We start from the raw sequence: 13933 nt of genomic DNA, 5'->3' as shown, positions 1-13933 counted from the left end.
TCCCTTGGCTGTGCACCTTCTCTTAATTTCCTTCTCCTCTTAGGAAACTTGTCTCCTCTTATCTCCACTTTACTCCTTCACCTTTGCTGTCCTGGACTCAGGTGGCATTTCTTTCAGTAATATAATGAAATGCAGATAAAACAAAATGCATGTTGCACGGCCTCAGAACAATGCTTTTTGGACCAGTGCTTTGATTGTGGGGTGCTGTGGCAAGGAAAATCATAATACAAAGTCATGCCATGTTCTCTGTTGAGGGCACAATCCTTGCTATCTGGAAGTAACCCAGTGCCCACAGGTCCAGGCCAGGCTGGTGCCACTCACCTTCTTCTGCATCCAGGGGCCAGTGGCAGAGTAGCGTGAAGGTCATTGTCTGTTGGACAGGCTGGGACAAGGACTGAAAGCCAGGGTTTGTGTGAAAAAAGTGAAGCAATGAAGGGGCTTCAGAGGATTGCAGGTTGACAGTGGAAGAGCTGCCAGAGACCTAACAGGACCTGATCGATAACTTGCTCTGAATGTGTAGCTGGCAGTGCCACTCAGGTCCCCCTGCTCATGCAGAGTTCCTCTGCTTGGGGCTGTTTCAGCATAAGGCATTTTGCAATAGCTATTATAGACCAGCTCCGCATGTGGAACTGCTGTTCCAGAATAATACTAAAAAAATTCATATCATAATAGTTGCTGTGATTTGGAAACAGGCTATATATCATGGAAAAAGCCCCTTATATTGGCCCAGTATCTCTGTGTTGTAGTTTCTGTGGGTTAGGTGCATTCTTGTGTCATTGGAAGCCTGCAGACCATGGGCATTTTCAGGACAAATGGGTTATTTTCTTTAGTTTCCTTGTTTTTATCTGTGTGTTTCCTGTGAATAACTCATGCTGTAGCTAATTTGTTAGTGAATATTTGAAATGGAAGATGTTTTTGTTGGAGCTTAGGGATATGGTTTAGTGGGGACTGCTAGTGTTAGGTCAGAGGTTGGACTCGATGATCTTGAGGTCTCTTCCAACCTAGAAAATTCTGTGAAATTCTGTGACTCTAGAGTTCCATCCATGAATTTTATTTTTTTTTTTTTTACCCTTTTTGAAGCACCATGGTGACTTGATTCATATTTCTAGGGTGATTGATCAGCCCTCATGAATTCAGTCAGCTTTCTGCACGCTTTCTCCAATATTTTACACTAAATTGTTTGCTAGTTTCTTATGAGTAAATTCTCCTGGAAAAAGGACTGCATGGAGCAATGTAAGGGGAAACAGGCAGATCTAAGGGAAAGCTAATTGAAAAGATAAAGCCAGAATATTTTAGTGTTTATGAGGGTATAGTTGCAATGGCTGCATGTCAAATTTCCAGCTGTTTAAATTGCGCAGTGCTATTATACGACGTCTGCAAATCATTGTGACGTTAGTGTGCTGTTCAAAGTGCCGTACGTGACCTTGCATATCTGTACAGGCCTGTTTTATGGAAGGTTTTTTTTTTTTACCTTTCATGAAGGTGAAAGACACATCAGGATTAGTTTTCAGAGAGATGCATGGAATGTATCTGCCCCTAATCCTGTTAGCAAATGACAGGATCTGCACTCATAATTCCTCCGCTGTCTCACTGAAAATGTCTCCTAATCACCTTGGCTGTTGACAGTAGGTTTCTTAAACACCTGAGAAAGAGACAGATGCTTGTCCATGTTAAAAGTGAACAGTCATGAATTTCCCTTGAAACCAAATCCGCACCTGTATAGCATCCATGGGTTGTGTGTATGGGGAATTGGTACTAGAAAACTTTGAGACATCTGAGTTTCATTATTTTTTTTTCCATTCACCATATGTTGTGGCAATGAATGTATTTGTAATGCTGTATCCCCCCTGAAGTGGTTTATTTCAGTTAGTACAAGGCTTTGCAGCCCATTCTGTTTTGATGCATGTTCTTTTCTTGCATTTCAACTGCCTTCCTGTTTGCAGCATTTATTTCAATATTTAGTCTGCTGCAGTATGTTAAGGCTGTGTTCTCTTCTTGCATATTTTGTGTCAGGAAGAGTGGATGAACAAAAAAATTATTCTGTGATTATTTAAACGATTATCTGGTAAAATTATTTTTCCAGGCTCCCTATGTGCAAATATATGCCTTGTACATTGTTTGTGGAGCACTGAGTTTTCTGCGCTTCTGAAAGTTAGAGCAGATATCTTCGGGGACCTGTCTGGCTCTGAGCAATAGTAATTTAGTTACAATCCCCTGGGAAATATAGAGGAGTTTTAATGCTTCGCAGAGCCCAGGCTAATGTTAACTCCCCTACTTTTGATGGATGTTGATGATTTTGAGCAATAAAAATAGCAGTGTCTGACCATTTGTAGTCATTTCAGATTACACAGCATTTAAGGCAAGGCCAAAGGAGTAAACAAGTGATGTGAAGACCAGATAATTGTGCCTCGCTATCCTACAATGTCCATTCTGCCAGTCATGGTGGAATTTGGCTTTCCAGGCCCTGGCACAGCAGTGGCTGGAGAGCTGTGTGAATGGCCCCATGCTGGATGTTCATGTCAGAGCTGCTCACCCAGTCAGTCCTGGTGCCTGGTCATCTCAGAAGATCAAAGACGTGTTTCTACTCAACTTTTGTGTCTTGTTTTGGCAGGATGAAGGGTGAATGTTGGCAGTTGATTGTGTGTAGGTTGTGCATCATGGTGGAGGGTTAGTGTGTGCACAACTGAGGTTGGATGGGATGTTTCTGAATCCCGTGGTTCTCTGTGTTGACTTTTATAGTGTTTGTCCTTTTATGATATTCAACCTGGAGCTGGTACAGGTTAAAACTAAAGAAGCTTCCTGTGTATGAGACCTATCTCTGTGGTCCTGTACTTCTCTTTAAAATGCAGTGCTCTTAAAATGCAGCTACCCTATTAGTCTTTGTGGAGGGAATGAAATGCAAGCGTTGATTTAAGAGGCTCTCAATCTCCTAGTGTGCTGCATTAAACAAGCCTTCAAAGTAGAAAACCAGGGTGAAAAGTAGAGGAACAGATGAAATTGAAAGGCAAGGGACTGCATTTCCAGGTCAGTGATATGTGTATAACTTGCAATCATTCAGTTTCTGCTTTCCTGAAATCGTAGTTTCTTTCCTGTTTGCTAATTTGGGAGGATGCAGCATACTGGTTTGGAATTCAAAAATAACACCAGAAGTGGCTTTTTTTTAATTTATTCTTTTTTTTTAAGTTTAAACTTTGTTTACTTCACAAAACATTATCTGCTGCAGTTACAGGGATAAGCGATAAGCTAGGCCGCTGTGCAGAGAACAATGAAAGTGAATTCTCCTTCCAGCCTTCCTCCTTGCCTTTGTCTTTGTAGTGAGACCTTGTGAAAATATCCCCTTGTTACTGTTGCTACTGGAGCTACACTAGGGTGGAGACAGCCAGTACTCTGAGCACCATCCTCTGTAAACTGAATTTTAACTCACCTAGCCAAGGTGGTGCTTACAGACAGGGCTTTCTGGAAGGCATGCTTCATGCCATTGCTACCCTCAGAATTCAACCATTAGGAAGAAACACTAGAATCCTGTAAAAAGCCTGACACGAGAAATGCAGGAGTTGCTATTGCACCCAAATCCCAAGTCTAAGAAACCCAATGGCTCAATTCAACTAGAAGATACTTACATCAGTCTAACAAATAAGCTGAATCTATTGCATTTTAACCCCTCTTTATCCTGTAGCTTACCCCATCGAAGTATATCCTTTGTGTGCAGAATTCCTCCCTGTGCTGTATTTCTTTTCCTTGCCTTCTTTTGGAGATCTCTGATAGATATTACAGATGATACCATGAATTTTGAATGGATTCAAATGATTCTTTGAGGAAACACAGAACTTTCTAGTTTGAGCATGACACATTGGAGGCATCAGTTTGTCTAAAGGTGACATAAGAAAATGTTGGTTTCATTCCTCGAACCTCTTACATATTTTCTGGAAAGACCATAATTCCCAATATATAGGGGATCTTTTTAAAGTTACAAATCTTGATGTCTTTCTTCACTTTTAATTCCTTCTGTCTTGAGTAAACTGCTCAATCACATCAGTTAGGGTTTCTATGCAATGAAATATAAAAGAGGAGGAGTTGGATCTGAACTGTGTATACTTTCAGCAAGCTAGCAATTTTAGGTATAAAAGTGCCTTGAAAGCCTTATTAAGTACTGGGGCCCAAAACCACAAGAAAGAAAATTTATGATTTGGCTTTGTAGCAATTGTGGATTGTATATTCTGGGGTGAGTCCTGTAAGTTCTTTCTTATGCCTCAGCTAGGCAAAATGCCCATTATCCTCAACAGTCAGATGCCTGACATATTACTGGGTAAGGATGTGGCATAAATGATTTTGAATTTTATATGCAATAAAGCACTAGAAACTGGAGGTGGTGGCAGCAAGCAGAAAGCAATTTGCTATAAAGTCGACAAATAGCACACCATCCACAGTGGTATTAACAGCAACTGTGTTTCTCTCTCTCTCTCTCTCTCTCTTTTTTTTTTTTTTTAAATCTGAAAAAGTAAACTTGTTTTGTACACTTCTTTGTGTGTTTGTCATCTACCAGGAGATGGTTTTCTGGGTGAGTTCCACTAAACTTCAAGAAAAACAGTAAAAAAGCAATAGCTATCAGCTAAAAGGAGCTTGGCCAATTACTATTTTCTACTCATCTGCTTATTTATTTATTTACTTATATTTCTTTTCATGTGAAAATTCTGAATTAAAACAGATTAAATACACCGGACTGCTTACTGACTGGTCAATGTCAAATCTATCGTGGATGAAGTATAACTGCAAAGTATTACAGACTTCACATATTGAGAGAATTACTTGCTTTTCCCTGGGACATTTCCAGCAAGCGCTTTTATCTAAATATAATATATGTTGGAGGCAAATTTGACATTGTTTCAGTAGCTGAAGGTTTTTACCCTTCATGTTAGCAGCCCTGCATGCAATTTATGCTGAGGTACTCACAGGCGATTTACCAGAGTTATTTGGATGTGGTTGGAGAATCTGCTTGCATTTCATATTATGAAACAGATCATCAGTTTTCAGCCATGAGGAAAAAAAGAAATAGGCGCGTGCATGAGTCATTCTGCCTTTGTGCAGAACCATGTAGTGATATTATAGACTGGCTCAAAGCTACAAGGCTCAGGTTTTAGTGACTGAATCTGAATCCAAAGCAGCAGTCTTATCACAAACAGAAGGCTGCAAGAAATGAGACAGGGCATTGAAAATCCTGGGCTGCTACTGAACTGGAATGCACATTTTTGTCAGAACCCAGTAGTCTGTGAAGCCAGGATCTGTGCTAAAGGCTTCAATGCCATCTTCAGCAATGAAATAAGTTCCCTGGCTACTTTTGTCATGAATTACTTGGTAAAAAACATGTATTTTTCTCATCAATATGGAGTCATTTTCACTGGTTGTTTTTGGCTTGCATATCACTTTTTATGCTTTTTTCTTCCATGGGGGTTGCTTTCTAGTTATTTTTTTTAAGAATCAGACTGTTAAAGGGAGCAGTGCACCTACTCTTTCCTTACCTGTGAGCAAAACTAAGTGTCAAATACATCAAGATGAGAGAAACTGTAAAGAAGAGTATATGGAAATTGGACCTTTCAGAAGACCATTTCTTTCCCATATTTAGCTCTTTTGTCATGCAAACAAAATAACAATCTCACAGTCAGCTCCCTAACCAACATAAATGATCTGAAGATTTTGCACAGATTAAGAAAAATTGTATTTGTTGTTCTGTGTTCTAGGTATTTTAGATCAGGGTTTAAAGTAAGAGAAGGGAGGCTTCTAAAGGTATGATAGGAAATTAAGGATGCCAGATTCAGCAGAAAGAACATCCTTCTCATTACCTACAGAACAGGTGGTTACCCAGCAGAAAATAGTAATAATAATGATAATCCTTTGGAGCTATGAAAAATAAGAAAGGATAATAGAACACCTTAGTATGAAAATGATGTAAATGAGAAGGGACTACACTGAAAGGTGTGCCATTCTGCTTTTCACAAAGAACCATGTGGCTATTTTCTCTGGATAATTTGCCAAGTCAGTAGTATTGGCTGTGTAGTTCTGGAGAATGTGTGGGTGAAAAGAGTAAAATTATTTGTGAGACAGAGATGAATTGTGAACTGAATGAGAAGTCACATACTTTCTGTAAATGGAAGACAGTCCAGTCCAGCAGGAGCCACAGTATCATCTAGTCTGATTTTCCATACGTAACAGAAAATGGAAATTTACCAAGCTGTGCCTGTAATGAGCCCAAGAATTGGTATTTTACTGTAGTATAATGTCCAAAAAGGCATTCATTTTAAGATGGATATTCCATCATTTCTTGTATATTTAATCAACTTCACTGTTAAAAACATATGCTTCATTTCCAGTTTTAATTTGTCTGGGTTTAATTTCCAGCCATTGCTTAATTTTATCCATTTGTCTCTTCTACATTCAATGTGAAAAAATTGTGCATGTCAAATCGAGAAATATGTGAAAAATATGGGTGTTAATAACAGCGTTCATGCACAGCATTGGACTGAGAACTGTGGTGGCATGTCTGCATGTCTCCATCATAATCCCCTGTTTTCACTCACTACATCTTTTTGAAACATGAGCATTTTGGACTGAAATTCTGCTTGTTCCATCATAAAAATGAATCTTCTTGAGCAGGTCTGAGCAGAATACTGGCAGCTGTCCTTGAATTATGGAGGAATGATTAGAAGAAATAGTTTTCTCCACAGTTCTGCCCCCCCTCCTTCTCCCCATGCACCACATTTTTAGATGCGACTTGAATGAAATACAGCTGACATTTGACATGCTAAGCTTGACAGAGATGTAATGCTCTGAAAGCATATGCATTTGTTGTATTTTGGAGGTGAAGATTGATCACTTGTTTATTTTCACATTTTGAAGTGTGCCTATTGTAACACGAATTAAGCAAACAATAAAAAAAGTAAAAACATGCAATCATAAATAAAACTTGACCAAATATTGATTGTGACTCAACGAGCACTCTCCAGTGGGTTTTATAATGGAGCCCATCCTTTCCCTCTCACCCCACCCATCCTTTTAGGAATAGAATGAGTAAACATATAGGGTTTCTAAGAGTGCAGAAGGCAAACAAATGCAGCTTGTATAGACTGTGTCTGGCAGTGAAATTTGTCATCAAGGACATTTTACTGATGTACTCCCTCTGCCATCAACTAGGAGATATACAAGTATAAAGATGTCACTTCAGCTTCTTTGGTGTTAGGTAATGAAGGGTGAAGTTCTTAGAAACAGGTCAGTTTGGGCTGGACAACAGAGAAAATTTATCTGTAGTATATGTACAGTGGAACCTATAAAGGCTTCCAAGTAACAAAGGTATGTAGGAAAGAGCTTGCTGAATAGGTACAGTTGCCTCTAACTAAGGGATGTGTTGGCAGCCAGTTCTGTGAATGCAAGGTGTTTTTTGCACATGGAAGAGAGAGGACAGTAGTTTGAGATCCAACTTAAATTATTTTTTATTATTATTTTTTTCACACCATTATGAAAAATGAAAAAAGATTCATCAGATTTAGCTTATGACTAATTGAGGGCAGGGTAGTGTTACAATGCCTTAAGTTTTTCTTCTGTCAGTAAACACATTGCTTAGAACAGGGACCAGATCTTCCCCTATCTTTATAAAATGCCTACTATAGCAAGCTTTTGGGCTCGATCAGGAAATTTCAATGCTGTCATAATTCAGACAATAACAATAATGTAGTACTACTGGCAAGGAATTCTAAAACCAAAGTGCTTCAGATAATGTTTGAGCTGAACTGCGGTTTCAAGTGGAAACCAGATGAATATGGATTGTACAAAATGGTTTAAGCCCCGTAATCATCCTAGCTATTACCAAGTTTCTCACTAGGTTATATCTTTATCTAAATTCAGTGCTTGACATAAAATTCAGAGTGTCCGAATCTCTCTGAGCAACATCTGAGGCAGATGGCCTCATTGCATACTCTTCTAATCCAGCAAAATTACTTGCTGCTGTAGGCTGTAGGGTCCCCACATTCAGTTTGAGGGTAATGTTTTGGACTTACTGAAATACTCAGAACATTTGCTGTTGACTTCAACATGTTTGCAATTTTCTTGCCCCCTCAACAGGGCAGAATGTCTGTAGTTATCCTTACCTAACGGTGGGAAATGTTGCACATAGATGTGTTGCTCAGTCTCCTGCACCTGAGTTGTGCTGCATGTGAAGTACAATAGACTTGGCACTACTGCTTTACCAGACTGGCTTATCAATAATGCCTGCAGGTTACACTGCCTCTTCTCATGTCAGAAACATAGAGGGGTAACAGAAGATGCAGCCAACGCTGCTATTTTTTCTTTTCCATTTAATTGCCATTTAAATCAATTTATCTTTGGTAACAAGGTGTAGTCATCTTCATCTGAATATTTAATAAGAGGTGTCATATATCAGAAGGCTCTTTCAGCCTCTTTGAGATCATACTGTGCTCTCATTGCCTGGGATAGCTGGAACAGCTCACTGTAGAGAGAAGCTTGCCTGCAAAGGCTTTGAACAGTTATGCAGAAGGTGACAAATGGAAGCAAGGTTAGTTTAATTTAGTTGTGGGGTGTGCATGCATGCTGGGCAGCAAGGCTATTCTTCAAAGGTGGAGGAGAAGCACCGCAAGCCAGCATGGATTTCCATTTGTCTGATGCATAGTGCTGAAGTGTCATTTTTGTAGTTTCTTGTTTATTCTTGCTCTAAAGAATGCCAAAAGATGTAGACAGGTGGAAGAAGAACTCCCATATTGATTTTGCATATGATGTGAATTTAGTGAGAGCAATAACAGTTAGGAGAGGGAGCCTCAGTCTTATTTTGATCTAGAATGTATAGTGGAGGGTACATGAATTTGCATGCCTACCTGTGTCTTGTTTTACTTTCTGTGTGAAATTAGCTTGACACCCCAAGCTGCAGAGGAGGAGAATGCTGCTTAGATAATTAAGGAAAAGAGAGCGATGTTCCAGCTGAGTTAGGATGAATGACCTCAGAACATCATCAGAAGAGTGCGTTTTTCATGAGCAGAAATGGCAGTTGTCTAACTTGCACCATCTTTCCTGTGACTGACTTTCTCATGCAAAGTCTGTGGCAGTTAAGGTGACTATGCTTGAATCTCTTCATAAATGCTCATGTTATCACTTTGCTCACAGCATGCTCAGTAGCCTCTTAATTAACATACCCAACCTCAGCCTGCACTTTCAGCTCCTTTTACTGTCAGTCTGTGGTGGCTCCTCAGGTCCACTCTAGCAAAGCTTGCATTTCTGAGGCAAGCAAAACAGCCCAGAGATGTACAGTGTGGGAAGTGGTTTTGACATAATTTTAGAGAAAGTATGATACAGATCTATAAAACCTTGCTACTAGTTGTTGATACCACTGTTTCCAGGTTATTGAAGATGCTTCATGCATTGATGCTGGTGAACAGAATTGACTGCTTAAGGTCATCCTCATGGGTGGAGTTTATATCTGGCATACTTGCTTGCTGTAGGGAAATACTGTGATATGCCATGAGGCAGCGTATGTACTTAAAAGGATATTCAGAGGGATTGCCAGCTTTCTTAACAGATGATCTATGTGATGTGTCCAAAGACAGGAAATACGTATCTGCTTTCATTTGACTTATTTAATGGGTACCATTTGGTGGGAGTTTTTTGCTTAGAGTGTCTTTTCTTTCCTTTTTTAGCTTTCTGAGGAACTGGTGGTTTCAAAAAGGCATTTTAAAGAGGCATTTAAAAGCGGTTGTTCTCCTTGCTGTCTAGGAGGGTTCTGTGTGGGAGAAGAGAGTAGGATAAACTACTTCGTCCTGTTGTGGTCTTACTGCAAAGACAGCACCTGAGCTATACACACTGAGAATTGATTCAGCTATGGCCATTATCCAGCTGCCACAAGCTAGGAGCAAAAGTCCTATGCCCTTATATTTGCAGTTCAGAGCTAAAAAGATGATAGGCTTCTTGTAGCCAGAACGTGTTGCTAACGAATGGTCCTTCTGTGGTCACTTTGCCAATGCAGCTTTATTCCAGAATCTCTTTCCTCTGAAAATTAAAGACCTCATTGGTTTATTCTTATATTGTATGTTCGTTCTGTTCTAGACCTTAATGAAATGTTGACCCCCCCCCCCTTTAAATTGCTTACAAATGACAGAAAGCATTTTTCCTTGCCTTCCCAGCTTCATCTCTTAATTCTTCTCCTCCCTTTCTTCCCATTCCCACTACTGTGATCCTTCATAGGCATGCTGCTCATGGTTTTCACCTTCTTTAAGAGGAGCTCTTTTGTACAGAGAAGTTACAACCTTTTGAAGTGCAGCATCAAATTAACAAATGAAATCCTCCAGTGTGCTAAGGCCAAGAAAAAATGCACAGAATGAAGATGCTGTTCAAGGGGCAAGTGGCTTGGCCATGCTGAGGTTTTAACTTTCATTTTTAATGTTTAAAGCAAAAATAGATCAACTGAATCTCTGCTGAATTTATACTTCTCTCAGCAAAGGAAAAGTGGTACCAGAACAAGGCAATTGGAAAGGCTTGGACCTAAAGAGTCTGAATCATGACTAAATCAAAATGTTTTCATTTACTTTTAATGTTAAAGTATTCTTTGAATCACAGGCTTTAGCTGTGCTTGTTTTGACTCTGTGCAGAGCTATTTTTTTCTGTATGTGCATTGCTGTACAGCTAGCTTAAACGGATGACTACAAAAGAAAGGGCGATTTTTTAACCATCACTTATCTCAGACCACTGCTGGCAGCAAAGTGAATGAATGCCCTGATTGGGTTTGGCACTTTAGCTTCCTATTTCTCTTCTCTTATACAGAAAGATAACAGGAATGCAGGCCTTTTGCTCTATCTCATGCAGTAATAATGCACCTCAGCAAAGATTTGAATGGGCTGCAGGATTATTAGGATTGTAATGTCTTGCTTTCTTTTTCAAGTAGGATGAAACTAATTGTAATCATCTGTTGGGTTAGATGAACACAATGGGTTCTCAGCTGTAGGCTTTCATCACAGTGGAGATCTTGTATGATTTGGCCTGGCAGGGCTCTGGGATCACAAAAGTTTTGTAGGTGTCAGATGTTTGGCACTCAGAACCAAGCACTGAGAGCCGTCGTCATACTTGCGTTTCTCCACTTTCCAGTCTTTCAGATCTAGAGTGCTGTCAACATTTAAAGCGAGTTATATTTAGAGGGGGCTAATGAAAAGCTGCTTAGCTAAGTCCAATTTCAGTTATGTGGGCTTGAGCAGTAGTCTGGTCAAGCGTTGTTTTGTGCATTCTGGCAGGATCCTAATGCAGTCCAGCAGGATGTCCACTTAGCTACTGAGCTGGGGTTTTATGGTCTTGGTATTTTCTAGGAGCAAACTGACAATGTAGTGTGGCTGCTACCTTCACTACTACCATTTTGTCATTTTCATTTTTGGAAAAGAAAACAGGACCAAATTTTGAAATGATGCATCTCAACTTGACAGCTTATTTTCTAAACACTGCATGGAGCAGCCACTGCGGTCCTGCTTACTGTGCTGTGGTCAGCTGCTTTTTCTCATTTTCAGTTATACTGTCCTCCATGCGACAGCCTCTTCATTTCTCTCTTCTTAATGCTCTGTGGCAGGCTGTCCTACCAGAGAAATGATGATGATGATGAAGAAGCTGCCAGAGAACGTCGCCGACGGGCTCGACAGGAGAGGCTGCGGCAAAAGGAAGAAGGAGATCTGTCAGGGGATGTAACAGAGAAATCAGAAGTTAATGCTCAGAACAGGTAAATGTTTGATGTGTACTGATGAGTCAGCTGTACTTTTTGTTTGGACGAGGGACGTGTTTTGAAAGGGTCAGCCATGCTACTTCAATTTTAAGCACCAGGTTTGGCCATCTTTGCTTTGAGAAGGCCCTAACGCCGTGAGGAGTGCCACTGGCTGTGTCAACACAGTGGGGTGGGAGCATCACTGAGGCTAGGTTTGAGGCCATACTCATCACCCATTCGCAGAGTGTCTTCAGGCTGTCTATGGGGTAACACAGTCACAGCTTAGTGACGGAAACCCCTCCAGTGCATCCTGCTGCCCCACAGACCTTCTCATCGTACTTCTTTTGTCTTAACACTAGATGGACAGACAAGAAAGTGTATGGTCCTGCTTATAGGGGCCATGCTCTCACTGGCAAAAAGGCATATGGTAGACACCTAGGCCTTAAGCTGTGACAGAAATATGCCTGTGAGATTCTGTGTGTAAGCACTAAACACCAGCCCTCATCTGGCACTGCAGCTGTAAACAACAGAAAAGCTGGTGGGGTGAGGCATCACTTCTTACAAGCTGAGAGGGCAGTGCTGGCCTTCCACTCTGTCCATTTTCACCTATTCACATCTATTTTTACATATTCACATATTCATATTTAATGTTTTCAAATAATCCATTTTCTGTTCAGTTTCACATAATCACAAATAACATATCCAGATTTCCAGTAGCCATCACGCAGTTGACAGAAGAGACCAGAAATATAATTTGTGACAGCAAACTAACAGATACTGAGCTCAAGTAGCATTCTATTAAATACAAGGAAAATTTATATAGATAAGTAAATGGCAACATTTCTGATTGCAGGTTAAATCTCTTTCTAGTATAAAGCAAACAAACAAGCAAAAATACAGTGAGAAAGAGGGAGCAAAACTGCATGTAGTAAAATTAAGCATCTGAATTTTAGAGGAGTCAAAAAACCTCCAGAGGCTGAGAGTGAGATCCAGTTCTGATACCTATAGGTGTTGAACAGCATGTCTTAAATTAGGAGCTATGCTCACTCAATTTTCTATCAGATTCATGTGTCTGTGTAGGCAATCACAACCATGCTGCACCCTAAATTGCCAGGTTATCCCCTTATGGACTGTGTTTGCGGATTTTGTAGCCAAACAGGGGTAGCCACCTTCTTGTTGCTAGAGAAGGTCACTGAAGTCAGAAGGTATAACTTACTTGTGTAGCATCTTAAAAATTTGTCTCTGGGCATAAGACAAGGAATTCTCAAGTATGCCCTCAGCCAAGCTGAAGAGGGCCTTAAAACTAGCTGAGGTCTTTCGAGTATTCTGCTGCAAGGTGCAGAGTGGGAGGATGATTTTTTTCAGAGCTGTTTGTATTTCTGCTGTTCCAAGCATCAGGGCCCAGTCTAGTGCCTACTGAGGTCAATAAAACTCCTGGGGACTTCAGCGGCTGTTGGAGCTTGCCTGGAAGGGAACCTCTCCAGGCTCTGACATTGTGAAACACTGCATTCCTATACATGTAGAAATGCCAAAATTAATCCCCGGAACCATTTGGCTAAATTTTGAATTATGAAACCTGTTGTGTTTTCAAACCATGGAATGATGTTACAGCAAGCTTTTTGTTTTTATGTATTTATTTATTTTTAAGAAACAGCTAAGCGTACATTGTTAGAAAGCTTTTTTAATGAGAAGTTGTCACTTTCATGTAGTGTGGCAGAAGATGAAACCAAACGTACAACCACAAGGGGAACAGATGACGAAGCTGCATTGTTGGAGAGACTGGCAAGACGTGAGGAGAGACGCCAAAAACGTCTACAAGAAGCCCTGGAACGTCAAAAGGAATTTGACCCAACGATCACAGATGGGAGCTTGTCAGTGCCCAGCAGGAGAGAAGTAAACAATGTGGAAGAAAATGAGACCACAGGGAAAGAGGAAAAGGTTGAAACGCGCCGAGGACGCTATGAGACTGAGGAAACAGAAACGGTTACCAAGTCATACCAGAGGAACAACTGGAGGCAAGATGGGGAAGAAGATGAAAAAAAAGAAGAAAAAGACAAGGAGGAGGCACAGGAGGACAAACCAAAGGAGGTACCCATAGAGGAAAATCAGGTAGATGTGGCAAAATCCACAGATAAAGAAGAGGTAGTAGAAACAAAAACTCTAGCTGTAAATGCAGAAGAACACAAAGCAGAAAATGATATG

At 40.4% G+C, this 13933-nt stretch overlaps 1 protein-coding gene across 8 annotated transcripts in view; it reads left to right on the top strand.

Annotated features, from left to right (window-relative positions):
* The window catches only part of CALD1 (caldesmon 1), a 192529-nt gene that overhangs the window by 151805 nt on the left and 26791 nt on the right, over positions 1-13933 (top strand). For 7 of the 8 annotated variants that reach the window (XM_082773433.1, XM_082773432.1, XM_082773434.1 and 4 more), the window contains 2 exons: positions 11603-11749; positions 13441-13840. In XM_082773433.1, coding sequence (XP_082629559.1) covers positions 11603-11749; positions 13441-13840 — 547 coding nt within the window. The remainder of the gene's footprint in view (positions 1-11602; positions 11750-13440; positions 13841-13933) is intronic. The other variant, XM_082773437.1, reaches the window with a different exon arrangement.

The sequence above is a fragment of the Aythya marila genome (genome assembly GCF_965140915.1).
Source record: "Aythya marila genome assembly, chromosome: 1".
Taxonomy (NCBI): Eukaryota; Metazoa; Chordata; class Aves; order Anseriformes; family Anatidae; genus Aythya; species Aythya marila.
This window is presented reverse-complemented; position numbering and strand designations above follow the sequence as displayed.